At 39.0% G+C, this 26,710-nt stretch overlaps 1 protein-coding gene across 2 annotated transcripts in view; it reads right to left on the bottom strand.

Annotated features, from left to right (window-relative positions):
- Nucleotides 1–28: 28 nt before the first annotated feature.
- ELP2 (elongator acetyltransferase complex subunit 2) overlaps nt 29–26,710 on the bottom strand; it is a 79,176-nt gene continuing 52,494 nt past the window's right edge. The window contains exons 17-23 of one of the 2 annotated variants that reach the window (XM_058176758.1): nt 20,569–20,641; nt 19,195–19,387; nt 12,189–12,310; nt 10,722–10,861; nt 8,452–8,565; nt 7,459–7,510; nt 29–4,700 (exon numbers count right to left, since the gene is read on the bottom strand). In XM_058176758.1, coding sequence (XP_058032741.1) covers nt 4,488–4,700; nt 7,459–7,510; nt 8,452–8,565; nt 10,722–10,861; nt 12,189–12,310; nt 19,195–19,387; nt 20,569–20,641 — 907 coding nt within the window. In that variant the 3' untranslated portion in view covers nt 29–4,487. The remainder of the gene's footprint in view (nt 4,701–7,458; nt 7,511–8,451; nt 8,566–10,721; nt 10,862–12,188; nt 12,311–19,194; nt 19,388–20,568; nt 20,642–26,710) is intronic. The other variant, XM_058176759.1, reaches the window with a different exon arrangement.

The following is a 26,710-nucleotide window of genomic DNA, read 5'->3' on the forward strand; positions in this document are numbered from 1 at the left end:
ATTTCAAGTCCCTCCTTAAATCCTTTGACATCATTGGTAGAATTGGTTTGATGATGGAGATAAAATCTGTGAGATTTATTCAGGGCAGGGCTAGCCCAAATTAGTTTATTAAGAAAATACATATGGTCACTCAACTCATGGTGATTGCAGGTAGCTTACAGAAATAAAACCCAAAACCCAATAAACGCTCCACTCCTCAGGGACAAGACAAGCCACTTGATATATTCCATATCATCTTGGTGTCCCCAGGCCCAAATGACAAAACTATGTTCAGTGTCTTTCAAAAGGGTATCAAGGTGAGGGCCAGTCTTATCTCTGTGGCGATAATGTTGCCCAGGGAAGGAATCACTATTGAGAAAGCCCTTCTTGTTCCCATTAAATTGGTGATAGCAAACCTGTCAAGTGACAATGGCACATCATTTTTGGTGACACACTAGACCTACAGACCCCCTGGATGTTGCACAGGAAGGCCTTGTTCTTGGCAGTGTGTGAGGCATCCAAAAATCACACAAGCATTCTTGGTTGATTTTCAAAGGCTTCAGAGGCCTCATGGAGAGCAGGGTCTCACACGCGACTTCCACATGAGAGTCGAGAGGAAATCCAAAGAATCCTCATCTCAATTGAGGTGTTTCATGAAAAGCCATTAGAGTCAAGGTGTTTTCTTAATTTTTGACCTCCAAAGCTCAAAAGACTTGCCATCACAGCATTAGTTAGAGCTACTTAATGGGGGTAGTGGTAATATACCATACCTCCCCTCTCTGGTGGGTTGGGTAGACGTAACTAAAAAGACAGTCCTTCAAATAACCTGGATCCAAACCATGTAGGATTTAAAGATAATAACCATTACCTCGAATTGGATCTGGAAGCAGATTGGAAACAAATGCAGTTCCCGCAAGACAGATGATATTTGTGCAAATCTACACTTTTTAGTAAAATACTAAAACAACAGGTCCTGCTTTTCACTTCAGTTGACTTGATTGAACAGACGGATAATTACTTTTTTACATATTGAATGCTTTTTTTATATATAAAAGAAATACCAAGCTTTGGTATTACTTTGTTCAGTCACATTCCCTTTATATATCAGTAAGATTCACATGAAGCTCTAATAACATTCACTGCTATGTATTCAACATTTCAAATTTACAATAAAGAAAGAACTATTTAAAGAACACTCATGTAGGATTTCAGACGTTAGTTGTGACATCAGTGAAGCCTCTAAAAATGCTTCCTTTCAAAGCTTTTCGCAATCGTTGCTTCACTATCCAATCCATCTCCATTTCATAAATAGATTTTTACTGCTTCCTTGCACTTGGCTTTTAAAATATGTTTTGTTCTATGACTACTTCATGTAAGAAACTCACTAAGTGATGAACTTAATATAAACACTATTCATATTTAGATCATCACTTTGAACAAGAAAGAAACAGAGTTGAGCACTGTCCCCTAAAGTTAACAACAACTAGCAGAGTAAAATATGCAGGGACTCATTTACTTTTACCTTTTCAACAAGGAAAATAAGAGGTCTTAGAGAGGAATGGTGCTGGAATTTGGAGATAGACATGGTTTTTGTTCGGTTAATGCAATATTAAATCACTATTGGGGAAAGTTTAATCTTTCTAGTGTCTAGTGTCTAGATGAGAATAGAGCCAATTTCTGGGGAAAAAATAAAGTCAAATTATACACAAATGGACTCTTAAATTATATGTAGACTACAAAATGCTTCTGTACCAGTGCATGTTTACGACAGAATTGATTCTTGGAAAGAACAACTTATCATTTCCCCCAGTACTGACATAAAGAGTATGTATTATCCAATCTCCTTCAGCATTTTATGGTTTTAATAGTTATCAGTTGCTAATCCTGGACTGATTAGCTTTGATTTGCTTAATCATGTATTATATTTGGGAACTAGAAAGATTGAATAAATAGGAATGCTGATCCTAAACATAAACTGAACAAGTCAATAATTTGTAATAGGGTACTGCACAAAAATCAAAGGCCTTGAAGCATGCTAATTAATTAAGTGTCTGACATACTATGATATTCCACCCGCTTCTATTCCTTTTGCAAACACAGACTCATAAAAATGGAGTCTTTTGTTTTATAATCAGTTTAATAAAGAACCTGACAGAGAATGACACCTTAATAATTCTGGCCAGGTACTACCAATTTGATTGACTGTGAGCCTCCAAGGTCTCTGCATGAAGAGATTTAACTAGAGACCCTGTGGTTTGAACAGGAAAAATAAAAAATAAATTCTCTCAGTGAGTAGTTTATTCCTTTGGTTTGACATGAGAACATTCTTAAAACAAACCTTTGCTTCCAATAGAAATAATACTCAAACACCTACACCAAGGAAAAGTACTTGAAGCTAATCAAATGTTCAGCTCTATGCAGAAAATGCCCAGCCTAGAACCAAATATGTTTGCTGTAGTCTAAATAAAAATAATTTAGACTGAATTCCTACTGCAGTACTTATTCTACACTGCACTTTAACATCAAATTAGGTACCCTTTCTATGATTAACAAATTCAACAATTTCAACATGATTTTCCAAATAAACAACAGACCAGACTCTCTTTAAGAAGGACAAAGTGTCCCAGCACAATAGAAAGGGAACTAAATCCTCTCTGACTCCAGTATCATGCAGTCAAGTGTCTGCAAGAAAGAAGACATTGTTAGCTGCTTTCCTCATGATTGAGACTAAACTGATGTACGTGGGATCCTAAGGCAGTCTAGCATCAGACACCACTCATAGCTACTGATGATGATGACTGCAGGCAATTTTTTAAAAGTAAGAATTACTCAAGTGTTTAAAAAGTGAACCTTCTATCACAGCAAGAGAAATCTCAGAACATCTGAATCCTTTCCTCCAGGCCTCTGGGATTTTTCTCTGAATCAAATGGCTGCTTTTTTAAACAAAATATGAAGAGGGAAGTCATTTCTTTTACATTTCCTTTTCTTTTTTATACACGACATCCTTGTTTTTTCTTCTACATTCTTTCTTGCATTGTTTTTAGTTTGCATTAGCTTTTTATCATTGTACTAGTTTAATAAAATTTCTATTAAAGAAAAAGCCTACCATACATTCATCTTCAGTAAAATAATGTATCTCCAGAGTGATTTTGTTGTTTTAAGCAAGCCAGGTTTTGGCCACAATACTTTGGGCTAGGCCTCTTATGTTTTGGACATAAGCAGCTAGAATCAAGGACTGCAAATTTCCATTCTGGAACAACCAGAATATCCCCCACCCATCTTACATACTTCTGACTGACACTGTGGGAATTTGGTCCTCAGCATCCACATACCCTGAGGCTTCCAAAAACCTCCCATACTGTCTCAAATAAGCTTCCATTCAATATACCCTTTGTATTAACCAACTGCTATTACATTCATCTAACAGCCCTCCATCACTTTATCCAATGTACACTCTCGAGATTTCCCCCTTCAGTACCCTAGTCCCACTATGGCCCTTTGATGAAGGAAGACACATATTCTGATTTAAGGCAAGGTCTTATTCCTGCCCTCCCTGCCTCTTCTACACAGAGTTGCAAATTTCCTCATGCTGCCCTCTTCAGCTGGTCCTTTAGAGCAGCCATAGATGGCCAGCACAGGAGCCACCAGCAGAAGGTCCTCTGGAATGCTTGCTTCTCCTTTCAGTTCAAGTTCCTGCTATACTAATTCCAGTCAGGTCTATCCTCTGGTCTCTTCATTCCAGGCACATCAGTTTTACCTGGATCTCTCATTTCTTCCTTTTATTTCTTCCATCATTTGTACTTCTTTGTGGACAAAATGTCTTTAAGGACATTTATGATATCAGAAATTTGTGCCGCCGCCACCATTTGTGCAACCTTCATTCTTTTTCTGCCTTCCATGGGCGCCTCAGTTCACTGTCATACTGTTTGTTCTTTCTTGCACGTTTGGATAATTTCTGATTTCTTTGGAGGATCCAGTGTTTATTCTCCCGCTTCTTCTCCCTTCCATTTCAACTCAAGGAAACAAATGTTGCAATCTGCCAGCATCCACTCCCCAATTCTCCCTAACTGCCATCCCCAAATTTCCCTAGCCTGCATGCTGCAAAACCAAGGATCTTTACTGCAACCACCCATCAACCATTCTGGAAGATACAAAAATGGACTTCAAAATGGAGTCCCTGCACTCTATTGTGAAAACAACAATTCTGCACATTTAAGCAGAAATACAGTGTGTTTTTTTACAAATGAGAGGAAAGCAAGAAACATAATTATCTTTCTCCCAGTTTGATATCTGTTCTAGGTATATAGGGATTACAGAGGACTTGGCTCAGCGGGACCTTCTATGACAAATGGCCACTGCAAAGCATACAATAAAAACTTGTTTGTACAGAAGCATTATGCCCATGTATTACTTCTCACACTGCTTCAGTATGTAAGTTCCTTTTATACTGGTGTCAGATTGCACTGCTCTAAGAGCTGGAAGTCCAATTTTTGCTTCTTTTAAGAAAATCAGTTCAGAAAATGGCCGGTAGGCAAGTAGAGTATGTCTGCCTCAAAGTCATCATTTAAAAGCTGTGCCGATTGATACTGAAGACCTTCACACAGTGATCTGCCCCGCAGCTCACCAGCTGCAGCCACTTGCTGCTCTCGGCTGTGTCCTGCCCCGCTCTGCCCACACGCTTTCTCCACTGCAGTCGTTTGACAGCAAGGGTATGGCTTTGGCTGCAACAAAGACAGAAGCTATTAGTAGAAGGAAACTCAACTCATCTCTCATAATCACCAAATGTCAAACTCAGCTGGACTTTGTCAATTCAAAACATCAGCATTTATCTAATTAGCGTGTTCCTTTGCTGCACTGCCAGAATGGAAAAACTAAACTTGTCACTGCCTGTAGGTATTAAAGATGCCAGAGCTATTATCAGTGCAAGTGACATTTCTTCACTTCATCCCATTAATAATTCAAGCAGCAATCTACTTATTTTCACTGCAATTTCAGGTCAAGCATCAATATTAAGAAAGATACTGCTACCCAGGAAGCTAAGAATCATACTGGAAATTTCAAAAAAAAAAAAAAAAGTCAGACTATAAGCAGCTTGAAGTAAGTGCCTGATTTAGATGCAATGCTAAATTATGGTCAGGAATTCCCTTGCAGGCTTGTGCTCTTTCTTCTGGATTCGGAGGTTATCTTTTCCATTCCCCCATGGTTTTCAATGATCAAATTTGCCATTAAGTCTATAGATTTTTATGGCTATAAAAGCCTGTAGATTTTATCTTGTTTTTAAACCACTGCTTTTAAATGTATTTTAAAGACGTAGTTCCAAATTGTGTCCTGAAGGCAAGCTAACCCCATGCTATGCATCCAAATGCCACTCCAAATAATGATAAAAATCTGGAGGGGGTCTACACATCACAACTTTCTAGGAATTCTTCCAATGGCTAAAAGATCATGAGACAAATTTGAAGAAATAAAAATAATAATAACCAGAAACCTGTATGAAAAACATAACCAATAATTTTATTCACAATTTCCTCACCCATATGAACTCCCTCAAAGAAAAACAATTAAGAATAAGTATTAAATTTAGTTCAGTCATGTCTAGGATAGCTAAATGTAGGGTAGCAGTGTTCCAATATCTCAGGGGTTGCCACAAAGAAGAGGGAGTCAAACTATTCTCCAAAGCATCTGAGGATAGAACAAGAACCAATGGGTGGAAATTAATCAAGGAGAGAAGCAACTTAGAACTAAGGAGAAATTTCCTGACAGTTAGAATAATCAGTAAGTGGAACAACTTGCCTGCAGAAGTTTTAAACGCTCCAACACTGGAAATTTTTAAGAAAATGTTGGATAGCCATTTGTCTGAAATGGTGTAGAGTTTCCTGCCTGGGCAGGGGGTTGGACTAGAAGACCTCCAAGGTCCCTTCCAACTCTGTTATTATGTTAAATGTATCCCAGAATTAGGTGGCTAGAATTAAAAACCTGTAACTTTGCACTATTATAGAATGCTGTGCTGATTCAGTAAATTAGAATTGGTATTTATGTAGAGAATTTACATTGTGCCAACCAAATTATATAAAACCATGCTATTACAGCATGGAATGTTTATTACTGTATTTTTATAATAATAATTATTGGGATTTTTATTATTTTATATTGCTGTTCATCTTGAAGGTGCCCAAATGGACTCACTATGATATGGTATGTACATGAAACTAGGCAAACAACTTGAAGGAGGAACAAGGGAAACAGATGTTCTGGTACACCAAGTAAGCCATTTGGGCCTACTTAAATGAATGAAAATGTTAATGGCATACTGAGAAATTCAAACATTTAAAGTCTCATCAGGCTTTTACAGCCCTGCTATACAGCTCCAGTTACAGCCCAGAGCTCAAAAGGCACATAACTTAAAATCAGCATAAGAGCCAAACCAAATCTAGTTCTATGTTTAATTTGAAGTCTCAAGAATCTGAAGAGAAATCCTTATTACTAATTCAAAGAAAGGTAAGACCTCAAAAAAGTCCTGATTAAAAAGAATTGTGAATATATAAAGCCAAGTTGTAACAGAATTTCTTGCATTTGGCGCAGACTAATGAAGTTAACTCAGAGAATGGGCCACAATTCAAGAAGCCTCCAGATCCAATTAAGACCTCATCTCTGCCATCTTCTGTTGGGCAATCTAAAACTAGTTTCTTGCTTTCCTTCTTCTCTCTCTGCCCATCATCTGTAATACAAGAATCATATGGAAACTGATACTGACCTATTTTACAAGATAGCTGAAAGGATTACAATAACATAACGTAACATGAGGCACTTTGAATTCCCTACAGTGCTATATAAAGAAAGAGAGTTATTAATTCTCTGTTTGCTTTTTTCCAGGGCTGAGAAGCACACCAGGGAAAACAGAGGTCATCGGCTGCTTGCAGTCTTCAACCTGCTGTATAGGAATCTGGGATGACAACCCACTTGGAAGAAAAACAAAGAACTCCTTCCCATGCTGCACTACTCGGGCTGTCTCTGCTTACTTCATGATAAATATATGGGCATATGAAGTTGGGTAAATGAATTCCCAAGAATCAGCTACGGTTGCAAATGCCTATATAATAAAGTCCATGTGCAGAGACAAAGCTGTGACATATTACTGTATAATTTTTATCACCTTTATCTTAGTCACATTATCACACACACAAAATTCAGCACAATAGAACCATGGGGCCAACATTTCTTTGATCTAAACCTGACCAAAATTATACTTTTATAATATATTACCAATATTCTCTCTAAATCAGATAACTTAAAAAAATGTTAAGGAGAACATACATATGGGGAAAAAGAAACCACAGAGAAAGGCAAAGGATTCAATGTCAGCTTGATATGCCGTTCAAGAAACGGCACTTGAAACATAAATGGGAAAGGACCAAGAGCAGCCATACAGAGACCCAGACATGAACTCATTCAATCTGTTATCTAAAATTATATCCCTACATATTCTGCTACTGGCGCTTTCCTCCTGAAGTCGAAGTGCATCTGAACAAATCTGAGAAGAGGGAGGGAAAGCAAGAATGAATGAGATTACACAGATTTGGAAAAAAATTATATCCAACTTCTGGCTTGCTTGACACAAGCAATCTCAATCCATTATTTGCCCTGATGCCCTACTCCAGTGGTAGGATTCAAATAATTTAACAACCGATTCTCTGCCCTAATGACCAGCTGGGTAGGCGTGGCTTGGTGGTCATGTGACCGTGTGGGTGTGGCCCACTCAATGTCACTCAAGTCGATGGACGCTTCGCTTTAGCTGTTACAAATGTACTAAGGGTTAACCAGAGAGGCAGTTTCTGTAAGCATGGCAATAAAGATTAGGCTAGAAACATCAGAATGTTTCCTTCCTGCCTTCCTTACAGGATTAGCCCTGTAAAGTGGAAAAAACCAAATAAAATTTCTCCCAGCTGCTTAGAAAGTTAACAACCGGTTCTCCCGAATAGATGCGAACTGGCTGAATCCCACCACTGCCCAATTCCCACTTCAACCCCTTACCCTTCCACAAAGCCATTTTGTGGACTCCAATCTCTCAGAAAGGCTTTGGGAGGGCACAGAAGGGCTGCAGTGGGTAGAGAATTCATCTTATGCAAATACACAATATTTCAAATCTTTATACAAAATAATAATTCAGTCAATGCTCTGTTTATCAATTGCAGGGCACTAAGAACATTCTGAATATTTGTTATATATTTGCATTTTTTTGAATATGCATTATCTTTTTCATTGAAAAATAAGCAATCTGATGCCGTTTGAATATTCCAGCCCAAATCCCATCACTCATAGTCAACACAGACAGTGCCAAGAGATTATGGTAACTGAAATACGAATTTCCAGAAGGTTTCAAGGTGCTTCCCTGTTCTAATTTAATCTAAATCCTGAAAACCGATAAAATCTGCTTATACTACTTATAAACGTAAGATAAATGTAATCACTCACCTGTCATCCGTCTCAACACACTTGCACCAATCGGAAAGTGGCAACTTTTTATTGCCTGGCTTCCATTTGTACAAATGAATCTTCCCACATTCTGTCCCAATGGCAATTATGAAGCTACAGAAAAAGAAATAAGTATGGCAGGTGTTAAAGCAAGCATTTTGCTTCTGTCATATGTAGCATACTTAAATTTTGAAAGATGTCCCACATTTTAATTACCGCTTCTTTCTCAAGAAAGCATGTCCAAACTATGAGGCATAAAAGAGATTACCAAAGAAACTTCTTGCTTCTTTGCATCAAGTCAACTTTGCTCCAGGGAACCCCTATGACTTTGGCAGGTTGGCTTGCACATCCACAGACAACTGTTATAGTCAGCAGCGAAAGAAGAAAACCATTGATCAAAGGCAAACTTGTTTTCTACCAACATTTGTGTCTTCTGAAATGCCCTCTATCACCTCAAATGATCTTTTATCTTTTTCTGTGCAGGACAGCAGCTTTTAAGCAAAATTCTGGCTGCAGTCAACCACAATGTCTATTCTTCTCTATGAATATCTATCCAATTTTAGGCATGCTGGGGAAAAGAGATTAAGTTGGAGCTCTTTCTGTCAGGGATAGCAAGGAACCTGATGGGGGTCAAAGAAGGCTTGCAGTGGCACATTAGTATCCCCAGGAAGCAGGTTATTTATTCTATATGAATTGTCAAATCCTATAGAGACTCGAACTGGACTTGTAGGAATAGACAGTATGTTCCACACATATGCCTTCCTTGCCATGCTTTGCAAAGGAAGTATGGTCTATCACAGCTGCCCCTAATCTTTTGGGCACCAGGGACTGGTTCCATGGAGAGAGGTTTTTCTGCAGATCAGAGGGGTGTGTGGTTTTGTGTACTGCATGCATCCCATCAATGGGTCTTCATTTGTTTGAGTGGCCCAGTTTCTGGCAGGCCGCGGACTGGTATCAGTCCACGGACCACAGGTTGGGACCCCCTGGTCTATTGATTCAAAGTATGTACATCCTAATGTGAACACTGCAGATATATCTGATTAAACACAGATAAACTTTGCTAAGGCATCCATTTTTATATGACTATATAATTAGGTAAAGCATTCCCTAAGAATCTGCAAATTTGGAAAAAAAAATAGGAGAAAGAGAAAGGTTTGGGTTAGGGTTATAAGAAGGATGGCCACTGTCAATCTGTTTTTCCTTGGCATAACTCAGACAACAAAATGTGTTATGTATCATTATCATGTTCAGTCTTCAGTCACTTCCAGTGTATTGCTTGCCAAATATGATATCATCTTTGATCATGCATTATAATATATATTATATTATATTAATAAATATTGAGGAAGACATAGTTTGGCTGCACCTATGAGCCCCCACCCAAAAATGGTATTTTGTTAAACCATGGATGTCAAGCTCGCGGTGTCAGGCTGCTGTCATGTGACATATTGCGATGTTTTTCCCTTCACAGAGCTGGGATGGGTATGGCCTGCACGTGACGCATTTGGCCCGCAGGCCGCCAGCTTGACACCCCTGTGTTAAACCTTAACCTAGATAAATGGCAGATGATGCAGAAGATATTATATAGTTAATCAAATTATTAATCGGTCACCCTAAGACAGGTGTGGCCAATCTTTTTCTGTCAAAGTCTACATTATCTCAGGGATAAGGGGGCAACGGGGGGGGGGGGGACCACCCATTTTTTTCAGACACTTTTCCTTTTTTTCAGTCTCTTTTTGCTACACTCTTTTGACATTTCTCAGCAGTTAGTTGTTAAGACAGGGACACAGAGTTGTGACAGAGGTTTGGATTTGTCTCCAAAGGCTTTTAACATAAGATCAAAGGCCTCATGAAATTAAATTGAGGAAAACATGTCATCCAGCCTATTCTAAAGAAAAGTCTGCATCTATTTATGGATTGTTTTTAGTGAGAGGGAAAAAATCCTCAAACCTTATAAAAGTACGTACATAAATATTTGCATAAAGTTATCATGATGGCCTTGCCTTAAATACGTAGTATTACATCTAAATAGCATTAAGCTTCCCCCCTCTCAACTTATGTTAGCCCCTCCCTCTTCCTATAAGGCTTAAGGTTACAAGAGATTATATGCCATTTAACCATAATGAACTGAAAAAGCATAGTAAGCTAATTAAACTCTAAAGCATAGCGCAAATTAGTGAAGATTTCTAGCTTTATTTTAGGAAGCTGACCAATATGGAATATTCTGATTTAATGTGTAAGGAAATCTCAAGGATACAAAATATACATACCTCCCATCAGAAGCAAGTATATGACTAGCACTAATTGCAGTGACCGAATCACCAACATCCAGGACTGGTGAACAAGGCTGGATCAGGCCCAAATCCTTATCTGTATTCTCCTCTGCTAAACATTTACCCCAGATCACGGCCTGATTGAAGTACAAAAATCAGTCACACTGAAAATGGGATGTTACAAAGCACGTACATACACACCCAAACACCAACACCACCATCATAAAGCAAATTGAGAGGAATTAACTGTTCTCCTAAAAAGAGAGAGAGGTTTGCATGAGCCCACTGATGATGAATCCTCAAAGTACATGAAATACATGTTCAGTGCTATTACTCAACCAGGTTTTTAAATTAAATTGGGTGATTCCATATAAACAGCAACAGTGATCACTGTTATAATAAACTAATAATTCACATACAGTACATCAACACATTATACAAAAACATCACACGAGTCATTTGTATAATTCAATATTGAGAGCAAATGTTGAACAAATGTCTTTGTATTTAGCTATATAAATTCGCTAGCATACTTCAAGCTCTTCATGCACTTAGACTATTTTTTCACCACCTTTCTGCTAAACATATTACATTTTTCTCAAAAGACTAGCAGGAAAGCAAATGCTCCACCCCATCTCAATTATTTTTTTTGCAGAAGAAATGAAGAAAGGGGAATCAATAGTAACTACAATTAACAGTCTTTTAGCAAACTAAGTCAGCAGTTGTCAATCCTTCTACAGCTGAACCACCACTCTTAAAATTGGTTGCATTAATAATTTTGGTTAACATTGTCCAGTGGTATCAAGAAAGTCAAGGACATAACATTTTGTGGGCAAGAATATCAGATAAGGAGGGCTGACACACAGTGTGGTCTGGGGCTTTTTCTGACTGGGAACAAATTCAGTGGAGCATTAGCCTATTTTTCAGCATAGCCCTAAAATAGGCTTAGCCATTAATTAAAAATCAAAGAAAAGTCAATCACACCTAAGAAGAAATCTCAGCCAATCCTAAACCTTAGGTCTTTCTAAAAAATGCTGTTACAGCTTTACATGATTACCTGTGAATATTTGTTCAAATAGTTAAAAGGAATAAAAGACAGCCAATGGACATAGTCACAGAAAGCAAGCAGTGTCTGACTATAGTTACTTCATTTACAATATATTTAAAATTGGGGTGTCTTCTTCAAAATGTTACTATAATTTCGAACATGTTCAAAAACAACAGTTGTCTCTATAAGCTTTTAAACTATTTACAGCTCGAGCACTGATTTACGTATTATCCATTTTTGCCTTGTAAAAATGCTTTTGAGGATTTCCTGGGGAAATTGGGTTAGGAGAAAATAAAATGCATTCCAGGTTGTTCACTCTCAGCTATTCTTACATGTTTACGTGAAGTACATGATGAGAATTTTAAAAGAAAACTTAGAGGAAAAACAACCAAAAGGCAGCCTTTGAAATGCATTACCTTTTTGTCCCTGCTTCCAGTAATAAAATAATTGCTATCTGGAGTCCAATCACAGGTCCAAATGATACGACTATGCACAGCAATGTTCTTTCCTGTGGCTGCAAAGAGGCTGAAAGCTGGTTCTGTAATGACACATCAACAGAGAATACGCTTTCTTATTGCAGCAAGCAGGCAACTTTCCAGAAAATCACATCGCCTCAAAAATAATGAGAGGTTATCAGAAATCTAAAGTTGGGGTGCCCTCCCATCTTCTCCTTCAGATGGAAGACACCACCTTTTGCAATGATGTAGAGGCTTCCAGGTGTTGATGCAGATTATGCACCTTAGATTATGTACCCTAGGAAAACAAAATTGCCAGCAGCAGAAAAATGTTTATGGCCATCTGGACACTGCTGATATATTTAGTTTAGGTTGTTCTCATATCTCCTCTAAGGAATTCTAGTGAGAAGATAAGGATAAACTGTGAGACATGCCAAACAAAGCTTAAAAACCAAGACAAGAAAGTTATGGGCTCAGACCACCACAAGCAAGATGTCCCTTCTCTTTGGCTGGAAAGAGGTCAAAACCCCTTCAAGCTTAAAGAAAGACTTGTTGCAATCTTAATCTCAATTTCTCTCCTTTTCTCAAGTAAGGATTTTCCACATTTTCTTGAATAAGGATTAGGTTGAAGCTGTGATACCTAAAGATGAAATAAGAATGTACGCAAGGTGGAAGGCCTGTAATCTTGTCTAAAAGATCCTTTAGGGCAGGGGTATCAATCCAGCCCGGATACGTCATGCGCAGGCCACACCCACCATAGGTCCACAAAGGGGGACACAAAACATCACGTGATGGCACCATATCGCTGCAAGTTTGACACTCATGCCTTAGGGGATCTACTCAAGAATGAACCTATTTATTAAAGAAACAAAGGAAAAAAATGTCACCTGAACCAGACAAAAGTAACTGGGCCTGACACACATGTAACCCCTCTCCTTCCCAAAATCCCATCAACAGCTACCAAACTTGTAATTCAAGAAGCCAAGAGGAGCTGACAATCTTGTCAATCAACAACGCAAAGCAAGCAAGGACTTTGGGAGATAAATGGGGTGCTGAAGACCCCTCCCCTCTATGAATCATCTTTGGATCCAGACTGTCAGCTTCCATCCCTCTGGCTAGTCTAGTGCCTGTCAGCCTTGTTGAGAAGGACATGGATAAGTGTAGATGAATATGTGTGAGAAAGACATGAGAAAGATGTGCATTGTAAGCAGTCAAGTTTTGCTGTTATTTTAAATTCACTGGGTCTCTGTATATTCCGAAGAGCCAATTGTCCCTCAGTGTTTGGTTGAAAGTGGTTTGACTGTGGCTGTTGACCAGGGCTGTGAGTGTATGAGTGAGTGATCAGAAGCCAAACCTGGAAGCGCATGTAACAGGACTTTATTCCAAATTTTAGGGGAGGACCTGTTGTTTGGTAGCCTATTGAGTGCATCGGTGTGGTCTCAGAAGATTTATGAACCCACAACTAAGAACAATTAGTGATCTTATATCCATTCTGATACAGCCATACTCTCACAGCCTCTGGCTTTTGACCCCATACCAACTCTGGCCCTGCTTTCAGACTAGAGATGCTATGTTATGCTTCACTATTCCTTTGAGCTTGGTAAGATAGGCTTAGCCAGGCTTTGTATTCTGCTTTTATTGCCTGTGTGTTCTTTTGCTTTGTACTCTTGCTCTGCCTGTCCTCATCAGCTGTTGTCTCAAAACACAGTCTTCTTTAGGAGTGCTATTGTTCTTGATGACACCCTACAGATCAATGAAAGAATCATTAAATTCTGCCAAATAGCACTCAATATATTCTGCTCTTTCAGCACATTTATCTACAATTTCTGTCTTCCCTTTAAAGCAGTCAAAGTTTCAGGGTTATACTTCTGGAACCCAACCCTTTTATAGACATTCCACTCAGAAATCAAGTAATACATTATGGATGTACATTAGCAAGTATCAGACACCATCTGAATGAAGTGGCAGCTGTGTCACTAATGGGGTCAATAAAGTTGTCATTATGTTTAGCAATCGCTCATCATCATGATGATATCATTAACATAAAAATATTCTAGGTTTCCAGTGGTGTCAAACTATTGCCAGAACTGATTTCACCACGTAATGCAAAATGCAATATTTTAAGGCAGGAATTCTCAAATCCTGTGACACTAATACTCTCTAATATTCTCTAAAATGGTCGAGGAGTGAAGAAACAGGGAGACTCATCATCACAGAAGTTCATTGGGTAACTTTGAGCTATGCACTCTCTCAACCCAATCTCCTTCACAGAGTGGTTGTTTCAAGGAAAAATAGGAGAGGGAGCACTTTATGAGATGCCACAACAGAGAAGGCATAATTCAAGGTTGGATTACTGCAATGCTCTCTACATGGGGCTGCCCTTGAGGTGCACCCGGAGGCTGCAGTTAGTCCAGAATGAGGCTGCGCGAGTAGTAACGGGAGCCGTTCGTGGCTCCCATGTAACACCACTGCTCCGTAGTCTGCACTGGCTTCCTGTGGTTTTTCGGGTGCGCTTCAAGATTTTGGTTACCACCTTTAAAGCGCTCCATGGCTTAGGACCCGGGTACTTACGAGACCGCCTGCTGTTACTCTTTGCCGCCCACCGACCCGTACACTCTCACAGAGAGGGTCTCCTCAGGGTGCCGTCCGCCAAACAGTGTCGGCTGGCGGCCCCCAGGAGTAGGGCCTTCTCTGTGGGGGCAGTGACGCTCTGGAACAAACTTCCCCCTGGCCTACGTCAAGTGCCTGATCTTCGGACCTTCCGTCGTGAGCTCAAAACACACTTATTTATTCAAGCGGGACTGGCATAATAGTGTTGAATTTTTAATTTGGGGTTTTGTTAATATTTTAAAATTTAAAATTTAATTTTTAATTATCAGCCTTTTATAATCTGCTATGTTTTAACTGTTGTTTTAATTGTATATATCTTGTGTTTTATTTTTGGCTGTACACCGCCCTGAGTCCTTCGGGAGAAGGGTGGTATAAAAATTTAATAAATAAATAAATAAATAAATAAATAAGGATCCAACAAGGTGGCACTTCAGTACTGTATTAGATGGAAGGGACTCGGAGTATACCCTTGTGCACAGTCACTCATGCGCTCGTTACCTCTCGCTTGGATTATTGTAATGCTCTCTACATGGGGCTCCCCTTGAGGTGCATCCGGAGGTTTCAGTTAGTCCAGAATGCAGCTGCGCGGGTGATAGAGGGAGCTCCGCATAGCTCCCGTGTAACACCGCTCCTGCGCAGACTGCACTGGCTGCCTGTGGCCTTTCGGGTGCACTTTAAGGCTTTAAGGTTTTGGTTACAACCTTTAAAGCGCTCCATGGCTTAGGGCCTGGGTACTTACGGGACCACCTGCTGTTACCTCATGCCTCCCACCGACCCGTGCGCTCTCACAGAGAGGGACTTCTCAGGGTGCCGTCCGCCAAACAGTGTCGGCTGGCGGCCCCAGGAGTAGGGCCTTCTCTGTGGGGGCAGTGACGCCTGGAACAAACTTCCCCTGGCCTACGCCAAGTGCCTGATCTTCGGACCTTCCGTCGTGAGCTCAAAACACACTTATTTATTCAAGCGGACTGGCATAATAGTGTTGAATTTTAATTTGGGGTTTTGTTAATATTTTAAAATTTAAAATTTAAATTTTTAATTATCAGCCTTTTATAATCTGCTATGTTTTAACTGTTGTTTTAATTGTATATATCTTGTGTTTTATTTTTTGGCTGTACACCGCCCTGAGTCCTTCGGGAGAAGGGGGGTATAAAATTTAATAAATAAATAAATAAATAAATAAATAAGGATCCAACAAGGTGGCACTTCAGTACTGTATTAGATGGAAGGGACTCGGAGTATACCCTTGTGCACAGTCACTCATGCGCTCGTTACCTCTCGCTTGGATTATTGTAATGCTCTACATGGGGCTCCCTTGAGGTGCATCCGGAGGTTTCAGTTAGTCCAGAATGCAGCTGCGCTGGTGATAGAGGGAGCTCCGCATAGCTCCTGTAACACCGCCTCCCGCGCAGACTGCACTGGCTGCCTGTGGCCTTCGGTGCACTTTAAGGCTTTAAGGTTTTGGTTACAACCTTTAAAGCGCCCATGGCTTAGGGCCTGGGTACTTACGGGACCACCTGCTGTTACCTCATGCCTCCCACCGACCCGTGCGCTCTCACAGAGAGGGACTTCTCAGGGTGCCGTCCGCCAAGCAATGTCGGCTGGCTGCCCCCAGGGGAAGATCTTTCTCTGTGGGGCTCCCACCTCTGGAACGAACTTCCCCGGGTTTACGCCAAATACCTGACCTTCGACCTTCCGCCAATTGAAAACACATCTATTCATTCGCGCGGGGCTGGCCTAAATTTTATTGGTTTTAAATTTATAACTAATTTTAAATGGGGTTTTTAGTTTTATATATTTTTAAAGTTTTTAGGCCACCTTTATAATAAGTTTTTTAATTTGTATTTTAAATTGCATATTTTTGTATTGTTTTGTTTTATCTTGGCTGTACACGCCCTGAGTCCTTCGGAGAAGGTGGTATAAAAATTTAATAAATAAATAAATAAATAAATAAATAAGGATCCAACAAGGTGGCACTTCAGTACTGTATTAGATGGAAGGGACTCGGAGTATACCCTTGTGCACAGTCACTCATGCGCTCGTTACCTCTCGCTTGGATTATTGTAATGCTCTCTACATGGGGCTCCCCTTGAGGTGCATCCGGAGGTTTCAGTTAGTCCAGAATGCAGCTGCGCGGGTGATAGAGGGAGCTCCGCATAGCTCCCGTGTAACACCGCTCCTGCGCAGACTGCACTGGCTGCCTGTGGCCTTTCGGGTGCACTTTAAGGCTTTAAGGTTTTGGTTACAACCTTTAAAGCGCTCCATGGCTTAGGGCCTGGGTACTTACGGGACCACCTGCTGTTACCTCATGCCTCCCACCGACCCGTGCGCTCTCACAGAGAGGGACTTCTCAGGGTGCCGTCCGCCAAGCAATGTCGGCTGGCAGCCCCCAGGGGAAGATCTTTCTCTGTGGGGGCTCCCACCCTCTGGAACGAACTTCCCCCGGGTTTACGCCAAATACCTGACCTTCGGACCTTCCGCCGCGAATTGAAAACACATCTATTCATTCGCGCGGGGCTGGCCTAAATTTTATTGGTTTTAAATTTATAACTAATTTTAAATGGGGTTTTTAGTTTTATATATTTTTAAAGTTTTTAGGCCACCTTTATAATAAGTTTTTTAATTTGTATTTTAAATTGCATATTTTTGTATTGTTTTGTTTTATCTTGGCTGTACACCGCCCTGAGTCCTTCGGAGAAGGGCGGTATAAAAATTGAATAAATAAATAAAAAATAAATAAAAATAAATAAATAAATACCCACCCTGTTAGAACTGGTGGGATGGGCAAAAGGAATGAGGGACAATCAGTCCTGCAAATAGCCTGATCTTATGACTATATAAGATATTATAGGTACCATAACCCATATTCTGAATTGGGCGTAGAGATCTACTGAGAGCTAGTGCAGTTTGGGAGCCATGGTGCTATAGAAGCATTTCAAAAGAGACAACATCTGCCCATTCTGGACCAGCTGCAGCTTCCAAATGCTCTTCAGGAGCAGCCATGCAGAGCACGTAGCAGTCATTCAAACAGGAGGTCAGTAAGTCACTAGGAGCAAACTGTCCTGGTCCAAAATGGGTGCAAGTGGTGCACAAGACAAACCGGCAGAAATGCCCCCACCTGCTACAACTGCCTCCTGCTCTTCAAGCAGGCACCATATGTCCAGGAGAAGCCCCAAATTACACACCAGCTCTAACTAGGGAAGTGAACTAGGAAACTCTAACCCAGGCAGAGTTAAGATGGAAAATTTCAAGAGCTGGGGGAGGGGGAGGAAGTCACTGTGTCTTGTCAGCGTTACGCTGAAGCCTATTCTTCCCTACTCAGACCTCCATAGCCTCCAAGCACTAGGAAAAAAAAGTCACCCTCTCATTTCAAGTGATGAGTAAAGTCTGTACCAAAGCTCCAGGAACAACCCCAAGCTCCTTCCAGAGCTCAACAGAATCTATCGGGTGCCTAGAGTCAACTGTTCAAATGAGACAGCCACTCTCATTCATCAACTTTAAGAAAAAAAAGACTATTTTCTTGCCTTAAGTTATCTTCTTTTAAACTAGTTAGAAAACGCTAGCAAGAAAGATGCTTCGGGCAAATTTTTTCCCCAATGCAACTAGACTGAGATAACAATCACAGCCCCTCTCTCCCTCCTCCCCACTTTCAGCTGGATGCTCAGTACTGGTAAATCTTCCTTCCACTCTTGCAATTTCTTCCTTGTTGCTAGCCATTGCCGTTCCTTCACTTAATTCCCTCTGCAGAGGGGATGTCAGGTGATATGGTCAGAGATTTGCACAAAAACCTTACGCACCCCCTCACGATTACACCTTTTTTGACAGACACAAATGCGATGTGTTAAACAAGTCTCTCAACCTTCACTGGATCCAACACGCTTTTCTATGAAACCTAATTTCTGATGCGGATTCCAACATATTAAGGAAGGCTTTGGATTTGCAGAATTCGAATTAATATTTCTGCTTTTAAAAAGTACATTAGCCTAAAGCCAATATATTTTCCCATGCATTAATATCAATGTGAGCAAACACTATAAACCACCCCCACCTCCACCCCCAGATACGGCAATGTATTATCGCAGCTACTACATTACACAGAAAGCTTTTCCAGATACTGGAACTGCTGGATGAGCTGTCAAACCAAAGAAATGCCATTGTCCCACTTTTAGAAAGAGAAGAACAGAATTACTTCAAAGCTTTGAAGCTAAATTAAAACAATTTTTTATCCCCAATTTTTTAGGAATACCATTCACACAAAAAATCTTAGGAAGGAACTAAAATGCATTCTTTAAAAAAGATTTAGATCCCTTTTCTTTAAACAGTTTAAAAAGCTGCATCGATTTTCAACCAGCAACCTTACCTGATTCTGTTGGAGTGATATGATTAGATTTCCAAAGTGACCAATTCCTATCTCTTGAAACTGCTAGCAAGAATTTATCATTTGGGGAAAAAGACATCTGTGTCACTGTCAGATTGTGGAAAGGTAAGCTCTGCAATTGTTTCCAAGTTGTGGTGCTCCACAAAATAATGGCTGCATATTCCTTTTTAGAAGCCTGGAAAACCAAAAAAGGCAGTACTGAAAACAAGCAGACACAATCTTTTTTTTTGTGTGTGTGGGGGGGGGGGGAGAAGCAGACACAATCTTGAAAAAGGACCTGAGACCACACTGGAACTATGCTCTCCAAGTGTACTTAATTGTAACTCCCATTAAGGAGGAGCCTAAATTTGAGTTGATGGTAGTTGTAGACCAACAATCAGTTGGGCATGAGGAGATGGAAGGTTACTACAGTGGATAAAGGTTAAAGAAGGACAACCCGTCTTCTTATGTCTAAAAAACAGTCTCTTGGCAAGAATCCTACCTACACTTTTTTGTTTATTTTAAACTATATTTATGGAGGTGAATGCATATTTGTTTATTACTATAAATGTTCTATGCCTCCTCAAATATTTGAATCTAAGCAGTTTATAAACAAAAACATATAAGGGTACCCATATGCTAAATTACTAACATAATTTTCAGGAAAAAACGGCACTCCTACCTAAAAATAAAATCAAAGTATTGTGTGTCATCAAATAACAGAAATTCACTGTATACTCAAGTATTTCTACCCACCCTCATCCCTGTCCTCAAAGACACATCGAAAGGGCCATGTTTTAAAAAACTTCCTCAATATTAAAAAATGAGTATGGGATTCTTACATCTATAGGAGTTCCTGCAAAGAATGCTCACTTCCCAATCCTCTCTTGTTCCAACTCATGAGGAATAATTGAAATCCTCTGTGAAATATTTTTATTTAGGTATTTTTATCACATTTTTAAAAAAATGTATCACAGCTGTGGCTTCTTATTTTCACTATTTTTTTAAAAAAAATGAATAATGTTTCAACATGAAATCAGTTATCCAGGGCTGCCCATTCTTAACTGCTGAAAACATGAACATCCAGCGGCTACTGCTTTTAGACTGGAGAGATTCTTAATATTGAATATATTATATATATTATATTGTGTATATTATATACATACATACAGACAGACATATATATAAAATATACATGTATGCATGTGTGTGTATATCACATATTATAGATTATATAACATGTGGGATGCAGAATCAGACTACTGGAAATGATAGGATTCTTTTGTTATCCCTAAAACCATCCAACACAGAGAACAATCAGATATTTATCACTTTGGATGTGAATTTCAAAGCTATTGTTTAAAAGTATTTCCTTACCTTACATGCAGAGGCTATCACAGTGCCTGCATTATTGCAGGCAACACAAAAAATTTCATAACCATGTCCATATCTAAAATAATAAAGAAAATGAGATTGTAAAAGGAAAAGTAATCACAAGTGCAAGATTCATACATTATTAATCAATTCAAATGTTTTGAAACTTGTTAATATTCAGTGAAACAATTTACCAGTCCATAAGCCCTGCATATTCCAAAAGAAGCCTAGACATAACTTAGGACAGTGGTAGTCAACCTGGTCCCTACCGCCCACTAGTGGGCATTCCAGCTTTCATGGTGCATCTCCCCCCACACCACCCAGCTGCAACAGACAAGCAGAGCTGGTAGCCAGAGCCCACCCACCCCCCGCAAACCCAATCCACGATGCGCAAGACGCATGCGCAGACGCCGATATATGGCACATTATTGTGGAACCGGTGGGTGGTTAGAAAATTTTACTACTAACAGAAATACAAAAGTGGGCGGTAGGTATAAAAAGGTTGACTACCCCTGACTTAGGATGTACATTGCCAGCCCTACAAAGTAACCCAGACCAACAATTCACTCCACAAGAAGGCTAAGTCTACTATTATTTAGAATTATCTATAATAAAAACTTGCAAGTGTGACTATGCTGTGTCTCCTTCCCTTTTTATATCCATGTGAACTAGGGAGGTGTCTAAGCCATTTAACCCATATTTTCTAATTGTTTTGAACTTAAGCCATGTTTTCCTCTTCAAATCTGGTCTAGCTCTATTAAGGTCATTTCCTTTATTTTCTATAGCCACCCTCATTTCTTGCATATCTGTTGCATCATTTTGTTAGATTTGATAACTGCATCACTAACATCATTCAAGAAGTGAAGATGTGCTCCAGAGTACATCTTACATTACCCTATGGCGTAGCATTGTAGAATATATTAACCTTATTTCAGAAAGATGTATTTGCTTTCTCAGATCATATCTTTGAGCAACTGCTAACAATCCTCCAAAGAATTGTAGAGTTCTTGATCTACCACTTGAAATAAAAGGCATATAAACATGTATTTCAGCTAATTAATAAGTTCCTCTGTCTGATGTCTGAACAGTATAGAACTACTGTTACTTATTCTTTTATTTTGTGCTATCTCTCCTCAAGACTCCTTGGAAATTTTCTATCATAAAAGGAAAAGTTCAATCTTAGGTATCTTTTGTTTTCTAGCACTGTTACCTACTGTCTTTTTTTTTCCTTGATAGGTAGTTTGGGCAACGCATAAAAAGAAATTAAAAACTAATCATAAAAATAGCCAAGATGCTGTAAAAGCCAACAAGAAAGAATAGTTACAAACAGACTCTTGCCTAAAAGCTAACCATCATTATTTTTTTGGAGCAAACTATGATAGCACTCATTGTTACGTGAGAACACACCAAAGATTCTTTAGTGATGTAGGGAAGGAAGTAGAGTATCGGGAGAAAAGTTTAAAAGTTTAAAGGTTTCCCTGTCCAGTTTTGATCGACTCAAAATATATTTGACCAACTAGTTAAGTCCGTAAGAGGATAAAAATAAAACAAATCTATGTTCCAGAGTTTATGAACATGAGAAAAAAAAAGCTTCATGTTGATATAAGCCATGGTCAAGTTACATTCTAAAAACAGAATGGTCGTAAGACAATGATAATATTGTCCATGATGGCAAGGTGTCCTTGATATATATAGACAGAGAATCTTCTGCATCTCTAGAGAAATTCTAATATATGTTTAGTATTGGGAGCCTTGTTTTGTAAATGATGGAGCATGAAATATTCTTCCCAAACTACTGATTTCACATTTTGGTGACACAATGATGGGTTGGAGTAGGACCAGAAAGAAATATGTTCAAGCCCACTTTGACCAGTAGTAACTTTAGACAGTCATTTTCTTTCAGTTTGCTTCTGAGAGTTATTGTTCTGAAGGAAAAAATGGATTAACTATATTGCATTTAAACTCCTGGGGGAGAAAATTCAAATATTATGTCAAAATTTCTTTTCAAAATGTACATGGCTGTTTATGTATTTTAAATTTTGTAATATTTAAGTTTTTGTTTTTTGTGAGGACCATACATTTTTGAAGTCATAATTTTGTGCATTTCAGATAAAGGACCACATACAGTAAAAGGGCCTCTGGTGGCTCAACAGACTAAGACAGTCTGTTATTAACACAGCTGCTTGCAATTACTGCAAGTTCAAGTCCCACCAGGCCCAAGGTTGACTCAGCCTTCCATCATTTATAAAGTAGGTAAAATGAGGACCCAGATTGTTGGGGGCAATAAGTTGACTTTGTATATAATATACAATTGGATGAAGACTATTGCTTGACATAGTGTAAGCCGCCCTGAGTCTTTGGAGAAGGGCGGGATATAAATGCAAATTTTAAAAAAATGTATATATACATATATATGATTAGTGTTAGTTTTTAGGGGTGTAATACCATTATTTTGGACTTTTCATTTTGCATTTTCTTTACAATTCAACTGTACTGTGACAAGAATATTGACAGGGGTTGGACTAAGTGGTCTGAATGGCTTCCATTCTATAAAAATTACCCTAAAATAACATTAACTTTATATCTTTAAATAAATAAATAACTTTTCATATAAAAGTAATTCAACCTCTTATAAAAAACAAAACAAAAAGAGGAAGAAATAAAACATCCACATTTTTAACCTTTTATATTATAATATACAAAACCCAAAAGTAGAAAATAACACTTCACATATTAATGATACTCATTAACAACTCATATTTCCATCAAAGAACAATTCAGTAACTAAACTGCAACATCTTGCTAACTAAAGATGAAAGTCAGTTTGGCTTTCTGGATTTATGGGGTTCAACATCTATTTACAAAGACCATAAGCTTCCACTCATGTTTTATATTGTAAGTTGGTCAACTATGATTATCCCAGAGTATTTTCCCTTTTTTCTCTCTGACACAAACCACATAAAATTTAGTAAATATATTAACAAGATTTGAAATCTACCAATGAATATTGGTCAACTGGCTTAATATGTAAAAGGAGATACTCTTCAGAAGACTCAGCCACTAGAGATTTATGGAAAGGACTTGGATCTGCAATCCAAAACAGATCATAAAACATTGTTATAGTATCAGTGGTGGGATTCAAATAATTTAACAACCGGTTCTCTGCCCTAATGATTTCTTCCAAGAACCAGTTCACCAAACTGCTCAGAAAGTAGGTAAAATGAGGACCCAGATTGTTGGGGGCAATAAGTTGACTTTGTATATAATATACAATTGGATGAAGACTATTGCTTTACATAGTGTAAGCCGCCCTGAGTCTTTGGAGAAGGGCGGGATATAAATGCAAATTTTAAAAAAATGTATATATACATATATATGATTAGTGTTAGTTTTTAGGGGTGTAATACCATTATTTTGGACTTTTCATTTTGCATTTTCTTTACAATTCAACTGTAGTGTGACAAGAATAGTGACAGGGGTTGGACTAAGTGGTCTGAATGGCTTCCAACCACATGATTCTATAAAAATTACCCTAAAATAACATTAACTTTATATCTTTAAATAAATAAATAACTTTTCATATAAAAGTAATTCAACCTCTTATAAAAAACAAAACAAAAAGAGGAAGAAATAAAACATCCACATTCTTAACCTTTTATATTATAATATACAAAACCCAAAAGTAGAAAATAACACTTCACATATTAATGATACTCATTAACAACTCATTGTTACAACTTGGGCCGGGATAGCTCAGGCAATAGAGAAGCCTGTTATTAGAACACAGAGCCTGCAATTACTGCAGGTTCGAGCCCGGCCCAAGGTTGACTCAGCCTTCCACCCTTTTTAAGGTAGGTAAAATGAGGACCCAGATTGCTGGGGGGGCAATAAGTTGACTTTGTAAAAAAAAATATACAGATAGAATGAGACTATTGCCTTATACATTGTAAGCCGCCCTGAGTCTTGAAAGGCGGATCTGCAATCCAAAACAGATCATAAAACATTGTTATAGTATCAGTGGTGGGATTCAAATAATTTAACAACCGGTTCTCTGCCCTAATGATTTCTTCCAAGAACCAGTTCACCAAACTGCTCAGAAAGTTAACAACCGGTTCTCCCGAAGTGGTGCGAACTGGCTGAATCCCACCACTGTATAGTATGATTACTGAACACTGAAGAATCTTACTGCTGACTTTTACTCGGTGAATTTTTAAAATCATTTTCAAAGTCAGCATTAGATACTGCATTAATGATTCAAACAAGTATTTACTAGGGCAAAAATAACTGAAGCAAAACTATCTCTGTGCTGGTGTAACTGTACTTAATCAGAACTGATACAAGATTCTCTGCTCCTCAGTAAGACTATTTGGGCCTCTAAATGACAATGAATTACTTATTTGTATGTAGAATAAATAGATTATTGTGGAACAGTACTTTCATGATCACATAAAGTCAAAATAACATCTTTTAATAGCAACCAATTATTCACGCAGCTAGGAGTTGTGACAACCAAGTGATACCTCTGCAGACCTGGATGAACTCACAGATACTGTAACATCATATGTCAGCTTCTGTGAAGACCTATGTGTACCTACAAGGAACTTGCGAATACACAGTAATAACAAACCTTGGTTTACACCTAAACTTAAGCAGCTACGACATTCCAAAGAGGAAGCCTACAGAAAAGGTGATAAAATGCTGTACAATCAGGCCAGAAATGCACTAACAAGGGAGATAAGAGCAGCAAAAAGAAGCTACTCTGAAAAGCTAAAGAATCAATTTTCAGCAAATGAACCAGCAAACATGTGGAAAACTCTTAAAAATATCACCGGCTATGGCAAACCTCCTTCCCAGGCTGAAGGTAATCAACAACTGGCAGATGACCTGAATGAGTTTTACTGCAGGTTTGAAAGGAAACTACAGCCACCTATCTCCACAACCCCATCTCAGACACACCAACAACAGCCAAGCCTCCTACAACTGACCCCATTTCATTGGGTTCACAACCCTAGTGATCACAGAAAAGGAAGTGCAGGACCTATTTCACAGACAAAAGCCAGGAAAAGCTCCAGGCCCAGACAAGATAACTCCTTCTTGCTTAAAAGTCTGTGCTGACCAATTGGCCCCCATCTTCACCCATATTTTCAATAAATCACTAGAGATGTGCTATGTTCCTTCTTGCTTCAAACGCCTACCATCATCCCAGTGCCGAAGAAGCCCACCATCAAGGAACTGAATGACTACAGACCAGTTGCTCTAACATCTGTAGTCATGAAAACCTTTGAAAGGCTAGTGCTTTCCTACCTGAAAACCATCACGAATCCGCTCTTAGACCCTTGCAATTTGCATACCGAGCAAATAGATCAACAGATGATGCTGTTAATATGGCTCTGCACTACATCCTACAACATCTTGAGTCTCCAAAGACCTATGCAAGGGTCCTTTTTGTAGACTTTAGTTCAGCATTCAATACCATCATTCCAGACATTCTTCTAACTAAGCTAAACCAGCTACAGGTACCGGAACAGACTTGTAAGTGGATCACAAGCTTCCTAACAAACAGGAAGCAGCAGGTGAAGCTAAGCAAGATCACATCAAATACCTGTACAATTAGCACAGGGGCCCCCCAAGGCTGTGTGCTCTCCCCACTTCTCTTCTCTCTGTATACCAATGACTGCATCTCCAATGATCCATTTGTTAAGCTACTGAAGTCCGCAGATGACACAACAGTGATTGGTCTCATTCGAGACAATGACGAATCCGCATATAGACGAGAGGTCGAACGACTAGCCTTGTGGTGCAACCAAAACAATCTGGAACTGAACACACTCAAAACCGTAGAAATGGTGGTAGACTTTAGGAAAACCCTTCCATACTTCCACCTCTCACAATACTTGACAACACAGTATCAACAGTAGAAACCTTCAAATTTCTGGGTTCTATCATATCGCAAGATCTCAAATGGACAGCTAACATCAAAAACATCATTAAAAAAGGACAACAAAGAATGTTCTTTCTGCGCCAACTCAGTAAGCTCAAACTGCCCAAGGAGCTGCTGATCCAATTCTACAGAGGAATTATTGAGTCTGTCATTTGCACCTCTATAACTGTCTGGTTCGGTTCTGCAACCCAACAAGAAAAACAC

Source organism: Ahaetulla prasina, chromosome 3 (genome assembly GCF_028640845.1).
Source record: "Ahaetulla prasina isolate Xishuangbanna chromosome 3, ASM2864084v1, whole genome shotgun sequence".
NCBI lineage: Eukaryota > Metazoa > Chordata > Lepidosauria > Squamata > Colubridae > Ahaetulla > Ahaetulla prasina.